The sequence below is a fragment of the Dipodomys spectabilis genome, unplaced genomic scaffold (assembly GCF_019054845.1).
Source record: "Dipodomys spectabilis isolate Male_0828 unplaced genomic scaffold, ASM1905484v1 ptg000532l, whole genome shotgun sequence".
NCBI classification, from domain to species: Eukaryota; Metazoa; Chordata; class Mammalia; order Rodentia; family Heteromyidae; genus Dipodomys; species Dipodomys spectabilis.
In genome coordinates, this window is record NW_024871209.1 from 1,576,697 (window position 1) to 1,603,262 (window position 26,566).

The 26,566-nt window shown below is 49.8% G+C and overlaps 1 protein-coding gene across 2 annotated transcripts in view; it reads right to left on the minus strand.

Moving 5' to 3' along the window:
- Window positions 1-6,013: 6,013 nt before the first annotated feature.
- The window catches only part of Slc2a9 (solute carrier family 2 member 9), a 67,458-nt gene continuing 46,905 nt past the window's right edge, over window positions 6,014-26,566 (minus strand). The window contains exons 9-12 of one of the 2 annotated variants that reach the window (XM_042670306.1): window positions 24,097-24,198; window positions 23,045-23,120; window positions 9,973-10,100; window positions 6,014-7,346 (exon numbers count right to left, since the gene is read on the minus strand). In XM_042670306.1, coding sequence (XP_042526240.1) covers window positions 7,107-7,346; window positions 9,973-10,100; window positions 23,045-23,120; window positions 24,097-24,198 — 546 coding nt within the window. In that variant the 3' untranslated portion in view covers window positions 6,014-7,106. Of the gene's footprint in view, window positions 7,347-7,986; window positions 8,084-9,972; window positions 10,101-23,044; window positions 23,121-24,096; window positions 24,199-26,566 lie in introns of those variants that run through there. The other variant, XM_042670307.1, reaches the window with a different exon arrangement.

Genomic DNA, 26,566 nt, shown 5'->3' on the forward strand with positions numbered 1-26,566 from the left:
GTCAGAGAAAGCATAATTTTACAGCCAGCTGAGGGTGAGTTATTCAGCTGATCATCATGGTGGCTTGACTCTCCTAGCAAGGAAGACTCCAGAAAGCTGGAAAGAAGCACAATAACTGCAGAACAAGGAAGCAGGCTGATGATTCAATGATGCTCACCGGCATTGAGAGACGGTCCCAGACATTCGTTTTCCCAAGCCTCTGGATTGTTGGTGTGAACAACGGTCCCTAGTGTCAGAGAAAGACTTGCGGCGGAAATGGTGAGGCAGAGGGACCTCAGATAAGTCACCATGTACCTCAGAGCTGTCCCGCCTGACAGCTCCTCTCATATTGACTGAGGATGGTGGGTCCATGTTAGCTCCGTTATCAAACGAGAAAGCAGTCATAGAATTCTGGGGGTCAGAGATCGGGGGGATGGCTTAGGAGTGGGTTTGTGCCAGGTTCTAGGTGAGCTGCTGAATAGAACACAGTGTAGGTAACAGTGTGATAGCAAACATTTTAAGCAACATGAGGAAAGATGACTGTAGCAGACAGACTTGGAGCTGGCTTTGGCTAGAGCTATGTGTTCCCTAGCCCATCGGAACAGCTCCTGGTAGGAGGCTGCTGTCTTTCTAAGTGTGGCCTTGCTCCTGCTTCTCTAGTAATAGGAATTACCAGCACAAGACAAATGCTTATTAGCCAGACTCATCTACTCAGAGACCAAATCTTTGAAATGCTCATTCCAGAAGATAAATAGGAAAGTGTGAATCTATTTGATCAGGGACAGGAGATTCATTTGTACAAATGAGTTCTACAGATACTTTCCCTTTTTAAACTAGAAGTTAAAATGAATAATAATGAATTTCAAAGAAGTGATGGACTGTGCTACTGACAGTGAGCGATGCAGCCCTGGACACACAGTCTGGTCCTGATACCATGTCCTTCTGACACACAGGGGGTGGCAGTGAAATGCTTCAAAGGCAAGAGCAGGGATGCTTGCATGGGATAGAATATTCCTCTTGTGGGTGACTCTCGATGCTCATTAACATCTTCCTCTCTCACAAAAGATGTACAACACACAGATCTCATCTTGCCTGACCAGTGTTACAGTTTGAATCTGGGATGGCCCCCTCAGCTTTATGTGGTGGACACTTTAAGAGTGGAGCTTAGTGAGAAGTCTTTAGGTGATTGGGGGGGTGTGTCCTTAAAGGGCATTGTGGGACTCTAGTCTCCTTCTCTTTCTCTCCTCAGCTTTCCAGCTGTGAGGTGCTTGGCTCTGCATCGCCACTCATGTCCACCATCTCAACACAGGCTCAGCGACATGAGGCAAACCCATCCTGAATGGAGACCTCAGAAACTGAACCAAAATGAAATCTTTTTCTTTCTTTATATGTTGGTGACCTCAGGCATGTTACAGTGATGGAAAGGTTCCTTCTTTCCTTCCTTCCTTCCTTCCTTCCCTCTCTCTCTCTCCCCCTCCTCCCCTCTCTCTTTCTGCCAGTCCTGGAGCTTGAACTCAGGGCCTGGGTACTGTCCTTGAGCTTCTTTTGCTCAAGGCTAGCACTCTACCACTTGAGCCACAGTGCCATTTCTGTTTTTTTTTTCTCTGTGTGTGTGGTACTGAGGAATCAAACCCAGACCTTCATGCATGCAAGGCAATCACTCTACCACTAAGCCACATTCCCAGCCCTGGAAAGGTTTCTGATGAACCCAGATTTCCCAAATATACTTTATCATGTATCCTTTCTTAAAGCCTATGCTCAATAGTACTGGGAATCCTTTGTAGACTTTGGACTGTAGGATTTAATCCCAAACCTGTGTCCCCTCAGAGGGGATGGCACCTGGCTGGTAAGTGTAATAGCCTGGGAATTAGAGGGCCTGGAACTTGGGCCTCTTCTTGGCCTTGTCTTGCTATAGGATCATGGTAAAACGCCCAGCTTCTGTTTTCCAGTTGTCTTAGTTCTCTCATTTGTAAAATGGGGCTAACAATGATTGGGCTACTTGGAGATTAAGTGAGATCATGGGAAATTCTTAGAACAGGCTGACACATAGCAGAAGCGGTTACTATGATGGTGATGATAATGATGATGGCAATGATAGGGATGATGATGATGATGATGATGATGATGATGATGATGATGAAGATGAGTTTGGGCTTAGGATGTTTACTATGTTATCTAGTGATATTGTCACTTTGATTGTATATACATCGAGAACTATGATACATCTTTTAGTATATTACCTTGTAAAATCAACACATCCATCAACCCTTAACCTAGGTAGATGAGAAATCACAAAATGAGAAGTGGAGCATTACAAAGTTTATGTAACTTCTACAAGGCCAGAAAACAGCAGAGCTAGGGTCAAATCCTGAAACTTCATACTACAAAAAGAGCAGCCCACTGTCCAACTGTCCACAACTCTCTGAACCCTCACTGCAATATACGGAGTGCTTCTGGCTATTACTTGATATTAAGTCACATTTCAAATGCAAGCATTTGATGGCCTTTGACTATGGTGTCCTTGGTCTTGCAATAGAGACTTGTATAAATGAACCAGTAACAAGCTTATTAAACACCTCCCACATTGCCAGTGAATAGATTAAATCCTACACAGCTAACAGTCACCAGGACAGGCTGTATTTTGTGTTTTGATTAAGCTACGAGTAAGTTATCTAAAGGTTACATCTGTTCATTTCTTCCCTGTCTCTTCCAACAAAATATGAATCAAGTGGAATGCGTTCCTGTATTGTATTTAACAGTTGGTGTCCTGCAAGGAAATCTGGAGATGGCTTATCAACTCTTCTCTTCTTCAAAAAGTCTGTAGTGATAAGGAGAGCAGGAAATGTGAATAGAAAATACAAATGCAATTTTAAATCCTTAGGAATTCTGGGTGTGAGAGGGGTAGATATTCTACCTATTGCAAAAAAAAAGAATAAAAAAATAAAAATAATTCTAGCTGGATCATGAATGTTTTTGGAAGTGGTGGTAAGCACAGGAGGTAGACACAGAGTCACGGCATTTATGGCTCTAGAATCACAGCAGAGGGTCAAGGTTTGAGAAGGAAAGTAGGAAGAGCTCATCACTTCTTTACCTGCTCCTCAAAGTCCTCATTCTCTCTTCTCTGGCTTTTGATTCTCACTTCCTTCACCCAGAGGCTGCTCAGCTGGGCAGGGTCACAGTGAATGTGTGGAAAGCAGCCTGTGTTCAGGGAGGAAGGGGGAGAGGGGTGGTGGGGCACTCTTCTCATAGGCCATTGGTTTATATTAATTTCCTGATTGACACAATTTGCACCGGCCAATAGGCTCTCACCAGGAAGCCCCACCCCTCCCCCTACCATGTCTTTGGTCAAGTGCTGAAACTTTCTTATTGTTGTGTTGAGTCACTTTTCTTCAGGCCTGCCAGCTTCCACATGAGCACCTCACTTTCCAGGGTAGCTCTGGAGGTACCTTCTCTCAGATGCGCTCAGGTTTGTCACAGAATGCAATATTTATTTATTTATGTGTGCCAAATGTGGAGGCAGAGGTAGCTGCTGAGGCGAGCCACATTGTTGGGACAGTTTTCCACGCATTCAGGAGGCACCCAGTTATGGGACTGCTGGAGCTGTGGGCCCCTAGCTCAGTTCTGAAATACTGCCCCATGCTGGCTGCCCACACTTACTGCTGAGAACCCAGGCTCTGCCTCCGCCTTCTGCCAGTGGTAATTCTGAGCTCTAGTTCTTGGCTGAGACAAACTGAAGTCCCTAAGTGCCGTGACTGAACGGGGAGGAAATTTACTGAACTGAATGTACAAATTTGCCAGGGGACAGTGAAGGTGCTAAGGGCAATTACATCCACATCACAGTGGAAATGACAGCCAATGTCTACAGCCATAAGCGGCTGCTGTGTCTCTGTCACTCAAGGCGACCTCTGTTCTCTGGGGTTTGCAACCTGTGAAGGAACACTCAGTGGAAGCCAAATGAGAAGTCTGCTTAGAACGATCTGAACTCCCCGAGCCTCACCGTCCAGTCCATGAAGGGCAGGGGCAGGATCAGGTGTTTTCTGCACAGGCCTGTGTTAAGCAGGAGGTGGACGGTGTGTCCTGGACTTAGTCTCAGTGGTGTCAGCACTCACTTTTCCAGCTCATCCTCCACCTTCATCCTCACAGACACCACAGGGGCCCCCAGCAGTATTGCACCCTCACCTCATCTCTTCTGACTTCTGTCTGGAATTCTTCACCCTTTTCTCAATCTGATGACATCCGTACCCTTATTGGAGATGTAGCCCCCACGTTCCCACTCAGAGCGGCCTGACTTAATCACCCAGCCACACAAATCCCCACCCAGCTCCTCTATCTGCTTATCTTTAGCACAACATTCATTTGTTTTGTCAACATACAATGAGCACCTCACAGGCTCTGGGACAGATCTGGTATGTCTTATGTTAAGGATCTTAGCCCGGACAAGAAGAAATACAAGCCAAAGCAACCACAGCCAAGTGCAAGCAGCAAGAAATCCAACAAGGAATCACAGAGGTCTCTGTTGTAGCCAAAGCCCAAAGCACACAGTCTGGATTGACAGAAAGAGGTCCAGAGACACAAGGGTGGCTGGGTTTTGCCCAGTGCACGGCAGGAGAATGAGAGTCACCACGGAGGGAACCCTGACTGTGGGGTTGGCATCCATGGCTGCTCATCTTCCCAAATTCTTGAAGGTTGAGTTGGGCTTCAGCTATTCTTGCCTCCTTAGTACCTAACACAGGTGTGCAGCAGACACTTAACAAATGTTCGGGAGGTGAATGAGTGAGCTACTCATCGAGAGAATTCATTTTTATTTTATTATGAGTTGACCTGGACTATGAGGTAGGATGACAGATGCATACACCTGTGCCCAGCTCTTTCCGTTGAGATGAAATTTTTCTTTTTTGGAAATTTCTCTTTTCTGGAACTGTGATCCCCACAATCTCAGCCTCACGCAGACCTGGGATGACAGACATTTATTATTGTGTGCCCAGTTGGTTGAAATGAATTTCATAAACTTTTTTTCTGGGCTTAACACTGTGATTCTCCTGATCTGTGTCTCCTAAGTAGCCACAATCCCAGCCCACTAGTGCTGGAGTAATCCAGAGGATTTTAATGTTGTTCTTTTTAGGGTGTCTGAGCTTGAACCAGGACTTGAGACTTTACTGAGAAATGTAACCAGAAATAACAAGTCTCTGTTATTTATTGTTGTCTAATGAAGTATACCAAAAGATGTTGGCATAAAGTAGCAATAATTCATGTTTTTTGTAATTCTCTGAGGGATTTTTAAAGCAGATCTTTGGTTGCTTTCTCCTGGCCTCACTTACATAGCTGCATCAGTTGGAAAGTGATTCAGATCGAGGCTCCCTTACATCTTCAAGAAGGCCAGAGTGAACTTGCCCAAATATACAGCCTTCCAAGAAAGAAAGCTCTAGGGCATACTGAGTGTGTCCTTTTCCCTGACTTACATTGTATGATAGTTCAGTGGCCAAAGAAACTTGCACCAGGTCTAGAGACAACATAGTAGAGTATTACACAACACGGGAGTGCCAGGAGGTGATTTGCTAACGTCATTAATGCTACACTCCAATGTGTAGTCAGCAGTTGTCACGATGCTGCAGTGAAAAGGACTGATACCTAAATGTTGTGCACAGGTCAGAGTCAAAGGCGCAGAATGACAGATGTATTAAACCTGGCTGGTTTGAGAGCTGGAAGAACTGGATTTGAACCACATAAGATGAGCCCAGTAATATTTACTTTCCAGTCATCTCTAGCATCATAAACAATATCATGACAGTATGTTAGTGGACCTGAAGTCCAGGTCAGCACCATGGACAGCTCCAAGAGCCCAGCAAGGTTTATGGGAATGATAACTCCAACTTGGACACAGCTGGGCGCCTCCAGAAATAACTCGCCGTGTGTCTAAAGAATTGGATTTGGTCATACAGTCCCATTTTCCTGGGGCTCTTTCCTAGCACAACCTGTAAGAAAATTGAGTTTAGATTTAGTCATGACTAAGATGCATTTGACTTGAACAAGAGCATTCAAATGTTAAGATTTCACTTTATTTCTTTATTATTATTACTTTTTTTTTACACTTTCGTATCTGGAAAATTTTGTACCTAATCTCCACTTTCTCTGTATATCACTAAACACATCCACACAATCTAGCCATTAACTCTCATTTACCTATTAACTTTTTTCAGGTGCATTTTGCCTGGGTTTGGAGGCAAGCCAAATATCAAATAACACCGCTCCTCATTTCCAGTGCTGGTGAACTCACTGTTTTCCAAAGCAGTATGCTGCCTCTTAGGGTAAGTCTCCTAGACCTGGCAGACATGTGGCACACAAGCTGATTCTTTCATTCCTGCACTGGAGACAGACATCATCAATCAATCACAATGTTCTTTCTCAGCAACAACAGGCGTAGTCTCATAATCATTCTCAGTATTGTGCTTCAGTTGGATAGAGTTCAATTTGTAGTGTCTGCCTCAGTTAGGAGAAAGGTTGTTTTTGTTCTTATACTTGCATGCCTGTTTCCTTTTACACATTGATAATTTCTATATGTGTATAACAGTCTAAAGTCAAGATAGCCCAGGCCTAGCATCTGGAACTCCTGGGACAGCATCACGGTGAAGGCAGAACTTGCAAGATGATGGTGGGGCGTGAGCTTTCCTAAGCCTGGTCCCAAGGCAGAGAGACAGGTGAGTGAAAGACACTTACTAGAGGAAGACAGTCTTCCTACTGGGCTCGGGAGGCCTAGGCTTCAGAGGGCAGGTCAGGGTCCTTAGGGCCCAGATGGGACTTGAATTTCCAAGTATAATTTCCAGCCCCCAGAGTCCTCATCAGACCAGACGGTTTCCTTTAGAGAACATTCCAATGCTATTTCCCCAATTTCCCGTCAAAACCATAGCAATGTCACGGAAGGCCAGCCTCCATGGTACCCAAATGGTCCACTGGCACATAAGGAGATTCTTTCCAGCTTCCAGAAGAGTGTGGGAGGTTGAGCTGTAAAGAGACAGTCGTGTGAGATCGGAAAGGCTCATTTTTAAAGGCTTGTGTGGCTTCAGTCGTTTGAGTCCTCCAAACATGGGGAGATCTTTGGTTGGTTGAAACAGGGAGACCTTTCTATCCATTCAAACAACCCTGTTTTTGACACAGTTGTCCAAAGTGGAAGCCGTTCCGTTCTCCTTCTTGCCATCTGTGGCGGGGCCGGGCTTCTCCTCAGGGGCCTGCACCTTGTTCCGCCTGGCAAAGGCTTGGCTGATTTCGGCGTGAGTCCTGTTCTTGGTCTCGGGCAGGACGAAGTAGAAGTAGAGTGCGCCTGCAACACATATTGCCGCAAAGACGACGAAGCAGTAGGAGTCCAGGCTTTTCTGTGGAAAGGCAGGGACAACACAACCTGAAACCAACCACTGCTTACATTTTTTCTGTTGTTGTTGCAGATTTGGCATTTCAAAGTGGACCATCGCAAAAGAAAGAATATAACATTGGAAGTGTGGTGTCTTAGCTTTCTATCCAATGTTTCCCACATTTTCTTCCCACTTCCACCATACACCACAAGACACATGGGTTGCCAACAGGAAGAGAAATATTCCCAGAGAGCAGGTCAAGAGAACAGTTCTGTTTTGTTTTTCCAATATGTGAAAGATCTAAACTCATGACAGACACTTGGACTCAACCTTGCACAAATGAGAGACTAGAGAAAATAAAAAGACATGGCAGATACAGATGCTGCTTGGTGTCCTGATTAGAGCTGGGAGAGACCTCCGGCTTTGTGGTGACTTGGTTACCTCTGCTGCTTCTGGGCCTTGAGGGGTGTCTGGTTTGCATGAGGCACTCAGCAAGGTTTAGGAGTGAAAGGCTTCCTGGGGAAGCTGCCTCTCAAGGACAAATATCTTGTAAGCCAAAGAGGAGATGATGAAACTCATAAGAACATTTGTTGTCTGCTTTTAGTCAATTCTATTTAATTCTTGTATTTGAAAAACAAAAACAAAAACAAATCCACACCTACTTTTGGAGCATAGCATAGCATTTAGAGCTTGATCTTTTGCTCCACTCTGAGACTGAGCAGACAACACATCTGAGACTCCTCCTGACTCAGATTCAATGGCTGTAAAAGAATAGCAGTGTTGTTAAAGTCAAGTCCTTTGGAGTAGTGCATGCAGGGGCTTTGCTCTGCGTGTGTGGGTGCCTTCCATTGGCCCCTACCATGGGTAGCATGGAGGAGTAGAAGTGGGATCTGTGAATCCAGTGGGATCCAAATTCTTGTGCCGTTTTTTTCATATGTTGCTAACATGTAAGACCTGGCATTTCAGTGCACTGAGCACCATTCAGGTTCCTAATGGGTACCATAATAGTGGTCTTGAAGCTGAAAACGGAGCTCAAATGGGTGTTTTGGTATAGCAGCACAAACTGCTAGGATGAACCTCCACACCCTGCCACACTGAGGTGACTACCCTTGTAGGGCCATAGACCCGATAGCAGATGCATGCTCACCGCCGCTCCTACCTCGTACCCCTGAGCAGAGCCCCAGTCCTGATGGTTGGCTCTGCAGAACTGCTCAGGGAGGGGCCGGTGAGAAGGAGCTACCCAGCGACTCAGTGGGCTGAGCATTTACCCAGCGACTCGGTGAACTGAGTGTTTACCCTTATTGATTTTGGAGTCAGATCTTTGGCAGTGTGCTCCTGTCTAGTTCATCCCTCTTCTCAGAGGAGGAAATCAAACTGCAGTGATTTATGCTACTTGTCCTGAACACCCTGCTAGGATGGCAGGCTGGAGCAAAACTCAGCCTTGTGCTCTTTCCTGGAGCTGTGCTTGTTAGACTGTGGCCTGGGCTGGGGAGGAGAGAGGATGAGGCGGAAGGTAGTGGTAGTGATTGCTTTTGACTCTTCCCTGTGCTATGCACTGTTGATGGGCAGTGCTTGTGCCAACCCTGTGATGTGGGCACTGTTTTTGGATAAGGCAACTAAAAGGGGTGACGTTTGTAGTCCCAGTTTTTGGGCTATGCAGACCAGTTGAAAATGGAGGTACTGGAGGCTCTTTCCTGGACCAATTGTCCACCCTGCCCAGTGAAGAGCAGCCCTCCTCCTTGCCTCTTCCCTTTGCCAGCTGACTTTAAAGCTATTAATGGTAATCATACCACTTCTGTAAATACATCTTTTATGTTATTGAAAATGGCCATGAAAATGTTCCAGCTTCTCAGATTCAGACAAAGATCTCTTTTTCAGAATATAGCATTCATGTTAAAATGATGCTAAAAATAGAAGGCAATTTTGGCACAGTGCTACTTTTACCTTGCTATTTAGATAAAACAAAAATCTCAGCTGTTTCCTACTCCCATGAATGGGAAGTGGGTGAAAGTGTAACAGCTCCTTGGAGCAAGGCAGACAGATAAGAAGGACTTTCTTGGTAATGTGGTCATGGCCTCCTACACATCCTCCTATACTCAGGGACCTTTTGTGGATCAGTGTTTTTGCATGAGTCAGGGGTGAGCCAGGCATAGCCTAGAAACTTAGTAACAAAGCTACTGTCATACAGCCTTATGTCATAATTTAGAAGCAGCCATTCAATCAATTAATCAAAAGCCAATATGTGGCCAGGTGCCAGTGGCTCACGCCTTGAATCCTAGCTACTGAGCAGGCTAAGATCTGAGGATTGTAGTTCCAAGCCAGCTTGGGCAGAAAAGTCCCTGTGGGACTCTTATCTCCAATTAACCACTCAAAAACTGGAAGTGGTGCTGTGGCTTAAGTGGTAGAGTGCTAGCCTTGAGCACAAAGAGGCTCAGGGACAGCACCTAGGCCCTGAGTTCAAACCCCGCATCCAACAAAAATAAATACAGGTGTCAGCCATGATGCCTTGTGAGAGAAGAGGACTTTTAGTTAAGAAGACTAGTATAAGTTGGGGGAGGGGGGAGATCGATCTGCTCTGTCCTTCCAGCTGGCCTCCACAGGTTGTGGAATGCAGGACAACCCCATAGAAGCAGCCTCTTGCCAGCCATACCTGGATGTAGGGGAAGAGGAGGCCCACGGCGAAGTTGGACAGCCAGTTGACGGTGCCTGCGATCATGAAGGCTGCTGGCCTCTGTGACTGCTGGAAGAACTCACCGGTCAGGATGAAGGGGATGCCACCTGCAGGGAGAGCCGGGCAGGAATGAGTCCTGCACCCCTGACTCCATGAAGCAGGCCATAGGACCACCCTGGGGCAGGCATGCGCTCCTGTTAGGAGCAGCTCTGTGGGTGTGATGGTTTGGGGAGAGTTTGCTGGCATTGGAGGACCCTCAGCCCTTAAGCTCTGATGTAAGGAAACACATCTCTGGTCTGGATCATCCAAAGCAGGAAGCCAGCATCCTCTTGACCCTCTGAACATCCCTGGAAATGGCCTGATCACACACTAGGAGCCTTTGATGTCTGAACCAACCGACACTTACAGAGTCTAGAGACCTCCAGCTTGCCATGGAGTTGCACACATCTGTTGGATATATTAAATATCAAAATGGCATCGAATATAATCTAACCTAACTGAAGGATGTGGGTTAGCCCAGTGACCTGGATGCTCAGATCACTTGCTTACAATGTTCACGTGCTTGTGAACCTTTGAGTAAGCATTAAACTGAACATCGCTGCCAGGAAGAGGCTGCGATGGTTCTGACTGAACATCTGGTTTGTTTTGCTTTCGGACAGGCTGTTGTTATTTTTGCCAAGGCTACACTTGCACTCGTGATCTTCTGATCTCAGCCTCCTGAGCTCAGTTTCATACATTATAAAGTCAAAACATCATGAGTCAAGCCATGGTAAGCTGGAAGCCATGTTTTAGGAATATTTTCAACCTAACATTCAGACTGAAGCCACGTAAGCCAGGCTGGGATTGGTTACCGTATTCTTCATTGAGGAAACCAAAGCCCAGAGTGGTCACTTGAGTTGTCCAAGGATACCCAGCTCTCAGCATCAGGATGATAACTCAGGCTGGAACTTTTGCTTCCAAATTCCACGTTTCTCCCTTATAATTCTTACTGGAGAGAGAGAGGACAGAAGCTCCTGCCCAGATGGCTCTCATTTTACCCTTAACTTCTATTGGTTGGGTGTGGGGTTAGCCCTGCCCCTGATTTGGGGGAAGGGTGCAGCCCAGAGGCACCACCACTGACAATTGTCCAAGAGGATGTCCATCATCTCCCCAGTCACCATGGCAACCGGATCACCAATCTGATCACCGGATTGCTCAATTGTAGATGTACTCAGCAGTCCTGATCAAGCACCTCTGAGGTTCTGCCCCCTCCCTCCCTACAAATTCCACTCAGTGGAGTGGACCATTGGTCCCCTGCCCAGACCTGGGACCTAGGATGCAGTGTGGCTTGTTGGGTCCTGGTGTCCCCTCCTCCACTCTGGACTCTAGTGGAGTTGCTACTCTGCCAATCAGATAGCACGTCGGTGTTCCTCAGACATGGCAGGGTGGGGAGTAGAAGGGGAGACACCAAACACAGCTGGAAGACCACCCGGAGGGATTCAGCCATGCTGTGCCACCCAACGATTATTTGCTGGCCGTGGCTCTCCAACAGGGGTGGTCAGCTATGCCCTTGCCTCCAGGGAACTCCTTCACCTGCTAGGGGAGACGAGGAGACTTCTTTTAAGGGCTCGAGTAGAGCCAAGTGTGATTAACACTGAAGGAGACGCACAGGGAAGTGGGATTCAGCTCAGTGGAGTCGGGGGATGCCTCACTGGGCTCCTGAAGACCCAGAGCAGTTCATGACAGGTGGGGAGCTGGCAAGGCGGAGGTCTCGGATGTTCCATCTACTTAGACACACAAAGGAAGGGGAGATGCGGTGATGAAGGCCGGAGGACCGTGTCCTGTTCCTGTAGACCAGGAGAGGCCAAGGACTTGATCATGGAAGAAAACCACTGGGGTTGATGTGGTCGATTTCCACTGCAGACAGAGTGCGCTGCTCCTTGGGGGAAGGACGGAGGGTGGACACAGAGGCTCCTGGGGGAAATCCAGAGAGGGGGTGGCGATGGTTCTGTGGGAGGCAGCTCAGTGGCGGCAGAGGGCAGAGGAAGGGGGGGTAGATTGAGAGATCTCCGGAGCCCTGTGTGTGAGCATGACAGCCTCCCGGTACACAGAGCCACGGGGCCAGATCAATGCCAGTTGGTCCCTTTTGGGCTCACATGGCTGCCAGCAAGCTTTGGGCCCAGATTGATGGAGATGGCGAGCTCGCTGGGCTGCACCGTCTCCCGTCTGCCTGGCTCCGTGGCAGGCAGCAGAGGCGCCAGGATCTCCTTACTCCACTTCGTGTTCACAGCGCAACTTTGAGAAGCTGGGACTGGCCGTGGACCACAGAGCAAGTGTGTCCTAAAGGAATCTACCGGAACATTTTGCCAACAATGACTGCACAGGAGAGGTGATAAAAAGTGGCCTTCAGGGCTGGGGGTGCAGACCGGAAGTTCCCCTGTCAGGGACTGTGTGCGTCACGCTCCGAGCCGATCCTGAAGCTCGCGCCGCATGGCTCCAGGAAGAGAGGTTTGGTGAGGAACGGATCTCCACGCTTCTGCAGCTCACGTGGTGCTGTTGCTGGGTCTCACTTCCCTCCCCGAACTCCTGAAATATTTGGAAGCAGCTGTGGCTCACACCACAGACTCCCGAGACTGAGCCCCTGAGAGGGGCCACCGGCCCCAGACACAGAGGGGCATGAATATGTCACTTCAGAGCCCCGTGGGCAGGATCTGGGCCCTGGGCTCAGTCAGGTGGCCACTGCCACCAGTTCTTCCTATTGGCTAGCAGCTTCTCCCCCTTTGCTTTGCAGTGGGAGGGTGGAGTGCTGCTTTTCCGGAACTTTCCTACAGATGGAGGCGGGTGATGGGGTTGGGGTGGGAGGGAGGCATGGCTGGGAATCTAGGTTCTTCTTTCTTGCTCTGCTTTGCTCTGAGATTTTATAAGGTGATTTGCACCAGAATTCTATCCACATGGCCGGGGGTTTGCTCTGTGTCAGGGCTCTTCTTCCCTCAGATTAGGGCATGGCTATGCTTTGGATATGAAATATCGGCTGCAGGCTGGTTGTTAGCTGGGGGACCCAATCGTTGAGGGGTGAGTAGATTCTGAGGGCTCTGGTCTCTCCAGTGAAATCATCAATTGTTGGATTCATGATCAGATGGGCAGTTGGAGGGGCAGTGCATGGGGGACGTAGGGCATGTCCTGGAAAGACATCCCTGGCTCTCTCTCTCTCTCCTCTTTCCTTGTTTCTTCCCCCCCCCCCCCCCACCTCGCCCCTCCCCTCTCCTGGTGCTTCCTGGCTGCCAGGAGATGGGAAACTCTGCTCCTAGTGCCTCAAGGCCCCATGGACTGCGACGCACCGTGCAGGTGGCCTGCACAGGTAGCCGTTGCGACCTGTGACCTCCCACGAGGCAGGTTCTCTGCAGCAGCAGAAGCTGCACGTGGGTTCTGACCTGAATTTGATCCAATCGATCCCGGGACTTGAAAGAAGCCACACTGCCTCTGGATGTGCACTTGACTCCATTCCTGTGGACCCTTCCCATTGGAGCTCCTCAGACTAGAGTGGTACTGCAGCCTAGAAGGCGCCAAGCTCGTGGAGACATTGCTGGAAACGTGGGCCCCCAAATCCCTGGGTCTGAAGTCATCAACCCCCCCCCCCCCCGCTTCCCCCCCTTCCGGCCCAGCATGGAATGGCAGCTGCTCAATCCGTCACTTCGCGTGGCTGAGGTTCTGAGAGACGGAGAATGAAGTTGTCATCTGCGATTCCTGCGCCCCTGGTGTCTCCGTGTCTGTCTGCTGCAGGATTTAAAGCACTTCCTCTTTCAGAGGGGGCTGGACACTTCTGTGTGGAGCCTCTATGGAGGCAGCTGGGCTGAGGAGCGGCCGTGGGGACGGGGAAGGGGTTTGCTGCCTGTGTGTTTCCTTTGCAGTCCCTTCATTCATTCTTAGGACATCTTTGAGGGTGGTGTTCTCACGGCCATAGTATTAATGCCCAGGGGCTCTGTGACTTGTTGTCCAAATTCAGGTGCTGTTAATCGCTGCATCAAGACAGGAAGTGTGTTCTGAGGCTGTTCCAAGCAATTCACCCATGAAGGAACTGACCCAGTGAAAATGCTAGTGGAGGTGCTAAGCCAAGACGGCAGACCGAGATCCAGGTCTGCTGAACTCCATGGAGGTTCCCTTGGCCAAGGTGAGCGTCTCACCCCAAACAGCACTTCTGAAGTCCTGAGCAACACAGCGTGACCTCTGGTACAGGGGGACAGCAGCTGATTTTTATTCCCCTGTGACTTTTTCCTGGAGGGGCGCATTATCCCTAATTGACAAACGAGGGCACAGAGACGCGGAGAGGAGAGCTGCTGAAGTCGTTCCCAGGACTCGTGGCAAGGCTAGAATCTGGTGCCAGTTTGCTTCCATACCAGGGTGAGGCTGAGAGACAGGCGACAAGGAACCCCCGCTCCTGATTATCACAGGACAGCGGCAAAGGGCAGCGAGTCAGATGGAGGCGAGGGCTGATGGAGGCGAGGGCTGAAGCACTCGGTGCATGCGCGACCTCACCTGGCGTGGCCACCTTCTACTTCTCTCTTGGACTTCTTCCCAGCAGAAAAATGAGCTGAGGTTTCTTCTCTGGTTGTCTTCCTTTATCAAGCATGTCCAGTCTGCAGCGGTAGGTGTCAATGGAGAGAGAGAGCAAGGGAGAGAGAGCCATACCCTCCAGGAGTCAGAGAGCCCTTGCTATAGACCAGCTGGGTGGTCATGGGGGCCAGCTGTGACAAGGGACCTCTCTGCAATGACAGCTGTTTCTTGATTAGGAGGCCGAGCCCTGCTGACAGGAGCTAAATCCTTCCTGCTGAGCACTGACCTGGCAGCTGCTGGGCTGGGCCACTTCCAGGCCTAGATTCTTCTTACCATGCAAAGTGCTCGGGTTTGCAGGCTTTGCTCTCCCACAGCTAGCCTCCTGTGGTACCCGCTGTCTCTTAGCCACCTGGCTATACCGGGTACACGTATCTTTCCTCTTCCATCCACTCCACATCTGTAGGTTTACAAAATGACTCACCTTTTATAATTTACTTCTAGGACTATTGACTGAATTATAAGCTTAAAGAAACCTTCCTCCTTCTAAGCTGATTATCTCCTAGCCACAGAAAGCTGACCCGCACAGATATGATCATGTCAAAGATCTGAAGGAAGTCTGAATTATCAGCTTGAGTCTCAAATACAGTCATACAGATCCTCACAGGGTCTTTGGGACACACATCGAGGAGGAGATGGGGTGAAAACAGAGGCAGAGATTGGAGGGATGTAGTTACCAGCTGTGGTGCACCAGCAGCCTCCAGTAGCTAGGAGAGAGGCAGGAGAGAGATCTCTCATGGAGCCACAGGTCTAGTGCGGCTCTGCTGAACCTTGGTCTTGGACTTTTGGCTTTCAGGGCTGTCAGCAAGTGCAGTTGTGTTGTTTGAGATCACCAGTGCAGAGGACAAGAAATGAACCTCAGAAGATGGTCTGAGATGGAGGGAGATGATTCTAAAAGGCTGGGCATGATGCCAAGACATGGCAAATACAGAGTATATCTTAGCCAGTATTATATTAAAATGCTCATCATAATGGTGCCCAGCTGGGGAGTAGAAGACTTTTCTTGCTCTCTTACAGCTGATTCCTATGGTGAACATGGCAAGTTCTATTCACAAAACCTGTCCAAACCTGTAGTACCTGCAAACATGGCCTCATTTTGCATAAGGACGCGATGAAGATGAAGCAGTAGTGAATCCAACCTTGTGAATGGTGACATTATAAGGAGAGAGAATTTTGAAGGCAGAGAGAGGGCCTTCCCCACAGCCTTTAGAGAAAACTTAGTCCGGGCTGGGAAGATGGCTCAGTGGTAGAGCGCTTGCCTTGCATGCCTGAGGCCCTGGGTTCGATTCCTCAGCACCACATAAGCAAAAAGAAAAAAGCCAGAAGTGGCGCTGTGGCTCAAGTGGTAGAGCACTAGCCTTGAGCTAAAGAGCTGAGGGACAGCGCCCAGGCCCAGAGTTCAAGCCCCACAACTGGACCCCCCCCCCCAAAAAAGAGAAAGCTTAGTCCTAAGACACCTTGAATTTGAGCCGCTAGCTTGCAGACCTGTGTGAGAATATGTTGCTTGTCTCACTTTGCAATGGCAATGCACGCAATCACATTTGAATACGAGGCAGTAAAAGGTCTAGACAGGAGCAGAATGAAGATAAGACTTGAAAAGAGTATCTTACAGCTCTTTGAATGGAATTGACGCGCTAGCCTGGGCCTGATGTGCTCTTTGAAGGTGGCGGTCTTGGTCCCCAGCAGCGCAGGGGAGGTCATGGAGACCTCGAGGGTGAGGCTGAGAGCGAGATTTGGTGACAGGAGCAGTTCTGTTCTGCCATGAACGCAACCGTGCACTCCCTCAACGATGCGCCGCTTAGTCACAGGCTTACAGCCACTCACGGAGCGGAACCGCAGCAAGGGTGAGTCAAAATAACCCTCTTCACTCGTTGATCGCCTCAGGTATTCTATTACAGCCTGGGTGACAGATGGCTAAAGGCTGCAGCTTGGTTTTCTTTTCTTATCCCCAGTCTGTCCCCAGTCCATTTCCCATCATCTTCTGCCTTGCTCTGGGTCCCTGTGGACAGCCAATGTGGGCCCCAGCCTCTGGCTATTTCCTAAGATCACCAACAGGGGGCACTGTTAGCATACAGGAGAACTGTTGGGACTAGAGTGGGGTCTCTCTGAACTGTCTCCCTTTCCACTTCATGGCAGTTCTAGCTAAAGAAGTGGAAGCTGCAGAGACCACCACCACCACCACCAGCAGCAGCACATGGCAAGCCCAGAGAGAGGTCCTTCTCCAGGGACTGCTCTTGCTAGGACTCAGCCTGTACCTCTTTCGCTGTTTCCCTGAACCCTAACCTTCAGCTCTGTGAACATCCCATACAGACCACTGCTACTGAAGTCCCAGCCACCATCTCCTGCTGGACCCTTGGCTAACTTCAGTTCATATATAAGACAATACATAAACTTGATATATAAGACGTTATATAAACAGCTCGCCTCAAATGCTTCCTTCTCCAAGGCTCTCACGGTTGTGGTCTAGTGGTTGGTGACACAACCACAAATTCCTACCGGGAGCTCTCACCACCACCTCCATTTCTAGATCGCTACTGTGAATAATTCACACACGTGATAGCAGAATTAAACAAACTCATTTTAGAGAAATCAGTATGTCCTGAGCAATGACAGCTAATTTTGTTTTACATGTTTTTTTTTTTTTAAATTATGACTACATGATGATTTGGGGTCAGGATGTGTCTCTTAATTTATGGATCTAATTATATTAATGTTTGTATACTGTTTCTCTTACCCAATGATTTCTGCTTGGTCAGGAAATTAATTTACTTGCCATTCTGCTTTGTACATATTTTTCTGACTCCTGAAGGAAAAAGTCATGGGGGGGGGGGCGTGTGTGTGTGTGTGTGTGTGTGCGCGCGCGTGTGTGTGTGCAAGACCAGAATTCAAACTTGGTGCCTAATGTTTTCACTCATTGACTAGTGTTCTACCAACTGAGCCATGCCTCCAGCCCCCATTTGATTTTTTTGAGAAGTGGTAGTAGGGTTTGAACTCAGGGCTTTGCACTTTCTAGATGGGTTCTCTATTGCCTGAGCTATGCCTGTAGTCCTTTTGCTCTGGTTATGGTTGAACAAGGGTCTTGTTTTTCTCCAGTGGGCCTAGAATGCTGTTCTCCTATTTCTTCTTCACTGTAGCTGAGATAAAAGGCACATGCCACTGCACTAAGCTTTTTGTTGAGTCTCACTTTTTTTTTGGCCTGGGGTAGCCTGGAACTTTCATTGTGTCAACCTCTGCTTTGGAGTAACTGAGATTGTAGGTGTTCAGTGAATCACGTGGTTAGATGTGTGCTCGATCTGATGTCCTTTGGTGGAAGCCCAGGCCAGCAGGGGTCTCTCCCAGGAGTCTCTCACAGTTCTAGACAGAACTGTGCGGGTGCCTGTACCCACCGGGCGCTGTGCAGGGAGATTTCTTCTCAGCTGCCTGGGGTCCAGGGTGTGGTCTACTGCAGACCCCACCTCCAGCCCTGATCCCTGGCCAGGCAGCTCAAGTCCTGCTGGGGCGGTGAAGGCTGCTGAATGGAAACCCTCATCAGTGTGGCCTGAAACTCAAGAGTCCAGACTCTACCCGGATCTGTGCCAAACCAGGGACCCAAGCTTGCACGTTTGACAGAATCAAAGAGAGTCACACATCAACAAGGTGCAGGTAATTACAGGTCTTCCCTCATCTCTCTCTCTCTCCTACGGGCCCAGCACATGGTCTATCTCCCCTGTGGGAGGAAGTAGTTGGCAGTAGATGTCTTCCACTTCCTCCTCCGTAGATACGGCAGGCATGTGGCTGGCATTTAGCCTACATCAAGGAAGAGTGTGGTTTTGACTGTTGCACTTGCCTCTTGTCTACCTCCCTGTCTCAGATCCTTCTGGGCTGGATCTGTCTTCCAAACTCTCCATGCTCTGCTGTGCAGCCCAGAGCCTAGCTAGGGTTCTCTGGTCCTCTTAGGCTCAGTACTGGCCAGCAGCAGGGCAGCCTCCACACCCTGGCCAGCGCTGTGAACCCAGTGAACCATGTGAACGCTTTCTGAAGGCTCCACAATGCAGACAATGTATGACTGTCTGCAGTGGGTGTCTGGCCCCGCAGCTCCCCCTCCACAGGTCAGGTCTTCCCTGGTGGTGTGATAAACACACAGCACATCGGATCTTCGTTCCAAGTTTCGGCCACAGAGCTCCCGAAAGCCTTGGAGCACCCCCAAATAACCAGAGTGGCTGCTGATATTTGCATCCAGTCCTTTCCTAACACCTGAAGTTTAGGAGGTGACTGGCGGGGGGGGGGGTGTCCCTTATTGAGAGAGGAGTCAGCCACACTTAGGGCTGGAACTTTGGGTCCCATCTTCAGGAGCTGAGCCGGAGGTGGGCAGACAGAGGCAGGCAGGCAGGTCCACTCCAATGTGAATACACTTGCCCAGTCTTTCCATGGAGTCAGGAAATAACAAATGGAGTTGCTGCGTTTCTATCCCAGTGCAAGGGCGCCATGCCCCGGGCTCTCGGGTCTCGTTGGCACCTCTGCCATCACAGTGGTACAAACTCTCCCTAGACGGCTTCCTTGGGGCTGAGCACACAGTCAGGCCATAGGAGGATTTTTTTTCCAAGCTGGAGTAGACACTCATCTATGATTTCTTCTTCAAAGGTAAAGCTCTCTTATTGTGCTTCATTTATGAGGTATTTCTGCCACTGCCTCTGGGTTATGTACACAAATAAAATATGTAACAGGAGGCTGCCTTCCTTGTTTTCTTTCTTTCCTTCTGCCTAATTTCAACTCCCTGTCAAATTTCCTCACATCGATCCGCTCACCAGAGATACTGCCTGGGGCTCTCTCCCGGGAGCGCCGCTCTTCACACGGAGTCGCGGGAGGCAGACCCCACGGGAGGGTTCTACCTTCCACCCCTCATCATCTCCGTGGCCCACTTGACCAGGGTGACTTCTCTGGGGCCTTTTCTCCCTCCTGTCCATCAAGGTGGAGAGAGATGATCTCCCAGTTTTACATGGCAGCTTCCCTGAGACGAGGAATTTCCAGAGGGCCTTGATCTGTGCAGACAGTGTGAGTTTCCATATTGCTTCTCCAGTCTGGTCCACCTGTGGCCAAGGCTGTGTCTAGTTGTGCCAGGTGAACGCAGGGTGTGTGTGTGTGTGTGTGTGTGTGTGTGTGTGTGAGAGAGAGAGAGAGAGACAGACAGACAGACAGATAAAGAGACAAAGGGAGGATTTGAGTAGTAGATAGTTGGGGGTTAACAACTGATATGGAGTGAGCATCTCAAACTTCAGAGATACAGCACACGACAGCGCTATGAGAGCTAGGTGTGCAAGCAGAGGGTGGAGCCAACCACCATGAGAACACAGAGGGCTGGGGTGGGGGAACAGAAAAGGCAAAGCTCTGAGGGTGTGCTCAGCCACACCCTGGCAGGTCGGTAGATGCTCTGAGGGTGTGCTCAGCCACACCCTGGCAGGTCGGTAGATGCTCTGAGGGTGTGCTCAGCCACACCCTGGCAGGTCGGTAGATGCTCTGAGGGTGTGCTCAGCCACACCCTGGCAGGCCGGTAGATGCTCTGAGGGTGTGCTCAGCCACACCCTGGCAGGCCGGTAGATGCTCTGAGGGTGTGCTCAGCCACACCCTGGCAGGTCGGTAGATGCTCTGAGGGTGTGCTCAGCCACACCCTGGCAGGTCGGTAGATGCTCTGAGGGTGTGCTCAGCCACACCCTGGCAGGTCGGTAGATGCTCTGAGGGTGTGCTCAGCCACACCCTGGCAGGCCGGTAGATGCTCTGAGGGTGTGCTCAGCCACACCCTGGCAGGCCGGTAGATGCTCTGAGGGTGTGCTCAGCCACACCCTGGCAGGTCGGTAGATGCTCTGAGGGTGTGCTCAGCCACACCCTGGCAGGTCGGTAGATGCTCTGAGGGTGTGCTCAGCCACACCCTGGCAGGCCGGTAGATGCTCTGAGGGTGTGCTCAGCCACACCCTGGCAGGTCGGTAGATGCAACCAAGTGGGTTTGTTCAGGGAACTGGGTGGGGAGGAGGGTCAGTCTAATCATGGAGACACAAGGGAGGACAGCTGTTACAGGAAAAGGTAAGATGAGCAGCACCAAGTCCACAGCATATAGCATGACATCCTGGCTATTGGTGCTCTACCGTCCTCCGGGACCCTGGCTGGTGTCTCATTTTTCTCCCTGTGTATCTGTCTCGAGAAGTCCATGCCTACAGATCTTCATGCAGACCTCCCTGGAGCTCAGCATGAAGCAGAAATTCTTAGTGAAAAACCATAGATGCTCAGAGCTCTGTTCCAGCATACCCCGCCTTGCTGCCTCTGAGGGCTCTTGCTGTGGTTCTTGCTGGGTGCTACCTGGAGATCCTGACTTAGCTGGCATCCGCAAGACCTGAAAGTGATGTTTGCTGTGGTGTTTAAAGTCCTAGGGGTGTGTGTGTGTGTGTGTGTGTGTGTGTGTGTGTGTGTGTGTGTGTGTGTGTGTGAGTGCTGGTCCTGGAGATTGAACTCAGAGCCAGGGCACTGTCCTTTAGCATTTTCACTCAAGGCTGAGGCTCTACTACTTGAGCCATACCTTCATTTCCAGCTTTTTGCTGGTAAATTCAAGATAAGAGTCTCACAGACTTTCCTGCCCTGGCTGGTTTCAAACTGCAATCCCCAGATCTCAGCCTTTTGAGTAAGCCACTGGCTAATGTGCAGATTTGACCAAGTGAAGTGAAAAATGAATAAGAAAACCCAAGCCATTTCAAAAACGAACGCCTTACATTCCTGCGCATACATGATGCAGCTCAGTGGATATGGAGAAGCTCCCGTATTACCCACAGTCCTAGTCACCCAGTGCGGAACCGCAGCCTTTCCCTGGAGGGGAACGGTGCCCTCCAGTGAATGGACTTGAGCGAGGGGGTGGAGACAGACAGTGTTGGAAGGCGGTATGCTTTTGTCGGAAGCTGCATGGCATTGTGGGAGAGTAATCAAGCATCCTCAGCGGAACTGAACACTACGCCTCCTGAGTGTGTGCAGTTTTTCCTCCGTCACCATCTTGGATGCCCAGGCTTTACTGTATTAGTTCAGGTTGAAAACCACTGTGCAGCCCAAAAGTTCTTGCAGTTTTTAACAAAATACCTAGCCTGGGGTTCCAGCCCCAGGTTGACTTTCAATTAAGAACTTTTATTTTTTTCAATAATGAGGTTTCAATTCAGGCCTTAGCTTGCTAGGCAGATGCTCTACTGTGGATCTGTACCTTCAACGCTTTTTTGTACTGGTTATTTATGAGATAGGGTGTTACTTTCGGCCTAGGAGTGTGCTTGGACTGTTTTCCTCCTATTTTATATCTCCTCCCGTGTTCCCATTACAGCTGGGATGACAGGCGCATACCACCAAGCCCGCTGCGCTTCGGTGACAGTGGGAGAGAGCTACGCAGTTAGTGTGAAAGGAATAAAATAGCCTCGTTGTGTGTGTTATACCTCGAATGTTCAATCTGGATGAGAATGCACCCTCAGATGGTAAGGAAGAACTGGGGAGCCGTCTTCATGATTTTACCCCTCACCTGTGCCTTGGATTATTTAAAAAATCTGACAGCTTGGTTCTGTGTTATCTTATATTCACACAGTATTGTCTGTGCACCAGAACAGGGCCTGGGACACAGTTAATGCTCAGTAGGTGTTCACTGCCCACACCTCGGATACACAGATGCCTGCAACAAGTGCTCAGGTGCTCCTGCGCCTGCTACTTGCTGCCCCTCCTCCTCCCTCCAACCTCTCAGCAGGAAGTGGGCATGTGTGCGCACGTGTGTGTGTGTGTGTGTGTGTGGTGTGTGTGCGTGTGTGCACGTGTGTGTGCGTATGCGCGTGTGTGGTGTGTGTGCGTGCGTGCGTGTGTATGTATGTATGTGCGTGTGTGCATGTGTGTGTGTACGTGCATGTGTGCGTGTGTGTGTGCATGCGTGCTCAAGGCAGTTCTCACTGTATGGCCCACTCTGACACCCTGTTATCACACCGAGGTCTCCGAGGGGGACACATGTGCCATTCATTTGTCACCAGTGGCCTAGAAGCTGAGCCATGGTGACCCATGGAAATCAGCAATGCAAACAGAGAGACCAAAGTTCAGTTCCACCCCTTTCCACAGGAACTTTGTTTTCCACCCCCACAATAATTAAGCCAAAAGAGCCATGGACACGCCTCACGGAGAGAGAGCATCCATATTCCCCGATGCCCGCATCACCCTATCTTCCGCATCACCCTGTGCCTCTCGGTGGCACAGACCGTACCTTGACTATCTTTGAGCGTCCATCCCAGACCCATCCTCATGGGGCTCACAGCTCGCTGGCGCTGTCACGGTGTTACACGTGACCCGCTTGTCTTTGGGTGAGCACCCTCCTCGTGCTTTCGAGGATGTCTAAGTAAGGGGCAGCAGGGACACGCCGGGCTCCGCTTCTGGGAGCTCCCCCACCCCGTGAGGGGCTCCGGGTGAGGCACAGCGCAGGAAGGCCCCTTACCTGGTCCACTGCAGAACGAGGCGATGGCGGCCAGGATGCACACGATGCTCAGGTAAGGGACCCAGGGGGCGCGGTCCTGTGGGGAAGAGCCATGTGGGCGGGGGCGGGGCTGCCGTGAGGAAGGGGATGTCCCCGCCAGCCCTCTGATCCCTAGGGAGATGTTTCCTTTCTCTGCTGCTCAGTGACTTCCTGCTTGTGGCAAGCCACTGTCACATACTACCGTGCTAATCCCCCATGCCACACATGTCTGGACAGTAAGACCAGAACGTGAGCACCCTGCCCAATTTTTAATTCCATCATTCATTTTTGAAAACGATTGCTGTGAGCTTGGGGTGAATGCTCATTCAAGACACTTAGTAAGTGTTCAATTAATGCACATTGCCTTGCAGGGGCAGAAAGGAAAGAGGTGACATATGAAATCTGGTCTTAGGATACAGTCCCAGCTCTGCCACTGCTGAGTTCTGTAACCTTGGCCATGCTACTCGAGGTAACTATGCACTGGATTCCTCATTTCTAGTGAGGGAGGAAATCAGAATATTGTAAGGATGAAGCATTTCAGCATCCCCTAACCAGCAGACACTCCCTGAGCACCCGTTCCAAGTGCATTTCTCATGGAATCCTCAGAGCATCTGTGTGTGTGTGTGTGTGTGTAGGGGGTTACTGCTCCACTTCAGGAGTGTGGCACAAGAGGAGCTGACACAGTAAGTGGCTTGCCACCCTAAGGAGCTCCAAACGCCAGCCGCAGAGCTCCTGCTGCAGCCAGAGATCATGGTGAGCCAGGAAGGGGACAGCAGGCACCCTCTGGCACCCTCTGCTGGAGGGTGAAGGAGCTACAAGAGACCCCTTTGGGGCCACCGTGTGCAATCTCGTCCACCCCACAGACTGGCAAGCTGAGGCACACAGAGGCAACACATCTTGCTTCAAATCACACAGCTCCTCAGTGGCCGTGACAGGACAGAGGTCAGAGCTCTGGTCTCCCTACGCGAGGATCCACCCACAAAGCCACCAGCCCCGCGCTGGAGCCCCGCCCTCAAGGTGTGGCAGGGCCTCACCTGCAGAGTCAGCGCGGCGGTGAGGATCCCAAAGAAGAGCGCCATCAGCCCGAAGCCACCGATGAGCAGCACCCTCCTTCCCAGGCGCTCAATGACCAAGCCCTAAGCCACGGGAAAGAGCACAGGACGGTGCGTGATCAGTCCCCTGTGGGCAGCGAGCAGAGGGACCTGGCCGAGGGCCAGGGGTCAGGGTTGTCTGACACTGTGACAGCCCAGTCACTGGCCCCTTTCTCCCAGACACACGCAGAGAATCATTCTGAGAAAGATCATGCTGAGAAAGAAGAAGGGGAGGCAGAGAGACTCCATCTAGAGTTGCTGCTGGGGCCCTTCTCTTCTTCCTCTCCAGGAGGAAGTAGACCTGGAAGAAGGACCTGGCCACCCCAGCCCTCTTGCCACCCTCCAAGCCAGCTTGCTTACAGGCAACTGCCCTGAGCTTCTCTGCCTTTAGCTTTTGTGGGGCTAAGATGCCCGGGGCTGGGCATGTGGAGGGAGTTGTGGAGAAGGTTCTCAGCTTCTCCATGCTGCCCACATCTGGACGGTCAGTTCCTGCTGGGTATGTGATACAGGGAGGCCAGGAACAAGGATGGCATCCATCAAAAGCCAGAAAAACAGCGCTAACTTCTCAGAGGACTAAGGAAGCCGGCAGATTCTCTCCCCCTCCAGCAGTGGCTGGGAAGTTCCCAAACTCTTGCCCTCTGTCATCCTGGTTATTTATGCTAAGGTTAGAGCTGGTCGAAAAAGCCTGGCCAAAGGTCATAACTGCTGTATTATTTACAGTGACAAGGATGTAAAAAGAAAAATAAATCCACCAAGACATGAATGGATAAAATATATACTGGAATGTCTAGATGCTAAATATATAGGAATTAACATACTTGTATAGAATTGTGATATATATATATATATATATATATGTCATGTGAAATACAATTATGTTAAACTAATAGACCCTTTACAGATATATACAGGAAGCATTTGTAATGTTTAACTTTGTGAAGACATATGAAAGTATTATTTCACTTGCTGGTGTTTTAGTTTTATAAGTTGAACTTTTTTTTTTTTCACTTACAAGAAGGGGGAAGACAAAAAAAATACCAGAAATAGTTTATGGGGATGCAAATTCCTGTCCCTTGAGTTACAGTCTTCATTCTTTTACCATCCCCAATGCCCACCCAAGCAAACCTTCATAATCAGGTAAAAATATTTTTACTGCAATACAAGGATGATGTAGTCATTCTTGAGGCCCCTAGGGCAGGGTCCAAATAACTGGACTACTGGGAACTTTGTGCCAAAGTGTGTTAGAGGACGTGCGCGTGCCCCTAGTGACCTGAAGCTGACATGAAATCCTCCTCCCCCAGCAAACTCCCACTGCTGTTACTGGAATACCACGGTGCGTTACACTGTAACCGCCTCTAACCCAGGGACATGCTACACTGAGACTAATTCACATTGCAACAGTGGGATGGAAACATTACATCGTCACCCTACAGTGGATGCAACACACGTGCTGCATTGTTACTCTGAGGTAGCACTGTAACTGAAATGAACAGGGTTTGAAGGTTTCTCCAGCTGGGGGTAAAGCTCCTGGCAGAGCACTTGTCTAGTCTGTGTGATGGAGTGGGGATGGGTGTGGTTTTCAAGTGAGCCTTCCCCAGTCTCAGTATTTGTGAATGTACCCCACACATGGAGCAGTTGAAAGCCATTATTTTCTGAGCATGCCCACATCCAGGGCCTGTGTGGGGGGAGAGGCTTGCATCATTTTCCTGATGTCACCTGAGCAAAGTGCAGAGAATGTATCCTCCCTGACAGGGAAACAGCTTCCGGGGTGCCGGGAGCCTTCCACGGGAGAATGTGGACTCAAGGTGAACGGTGCTTTGGAAGTTACTGAAGCCAGCTGGGAGGGGGGGGGGGGTGTCGTCAGAGTCCCTGACTCCCAAGAAAGCCCTCTGGGACTCCTGAGTCCAGGCCACTCAGCTCCCAGCAGCCTGCACCCCGCCTGGAGTGCTGGGAAGCTGGTACCAGCCCTCTCTGGTCTGCCTGGTCTTGGCAGTGATACACCAGCAGTCACATTGTGTTTTCTTGGGTGTGTCTGGGTTCAATCTCCCCTTCTTCTAAGGACAGTCATACTGGATTGGGGTCCCACCAACTCCGGTATAACTCCATCTTGGCTGAACTATTGACATCAGCAATGACTCTATTTGCACATCATGTCTGATTCTAAGGTGCTGAGGATTTGAAAGTATTAATTTTCAAGAATCACAATCCAACCTATCATAATATTTATACGTATCTATTCTAAGCATGATACATTGTGGCATGATCTTTGCAAAGCCATTTGAGATAGATCTGTGATCATCTCCACTTTCTTTAAGAGAAAAATGGCTATCAGCAAGGCTGACAGACTGGCACAAGGTCACCGAGCTAGTCCGTGAAGGTCAGGAGGGCACAGAACCCGAACACTCTCCTGTCC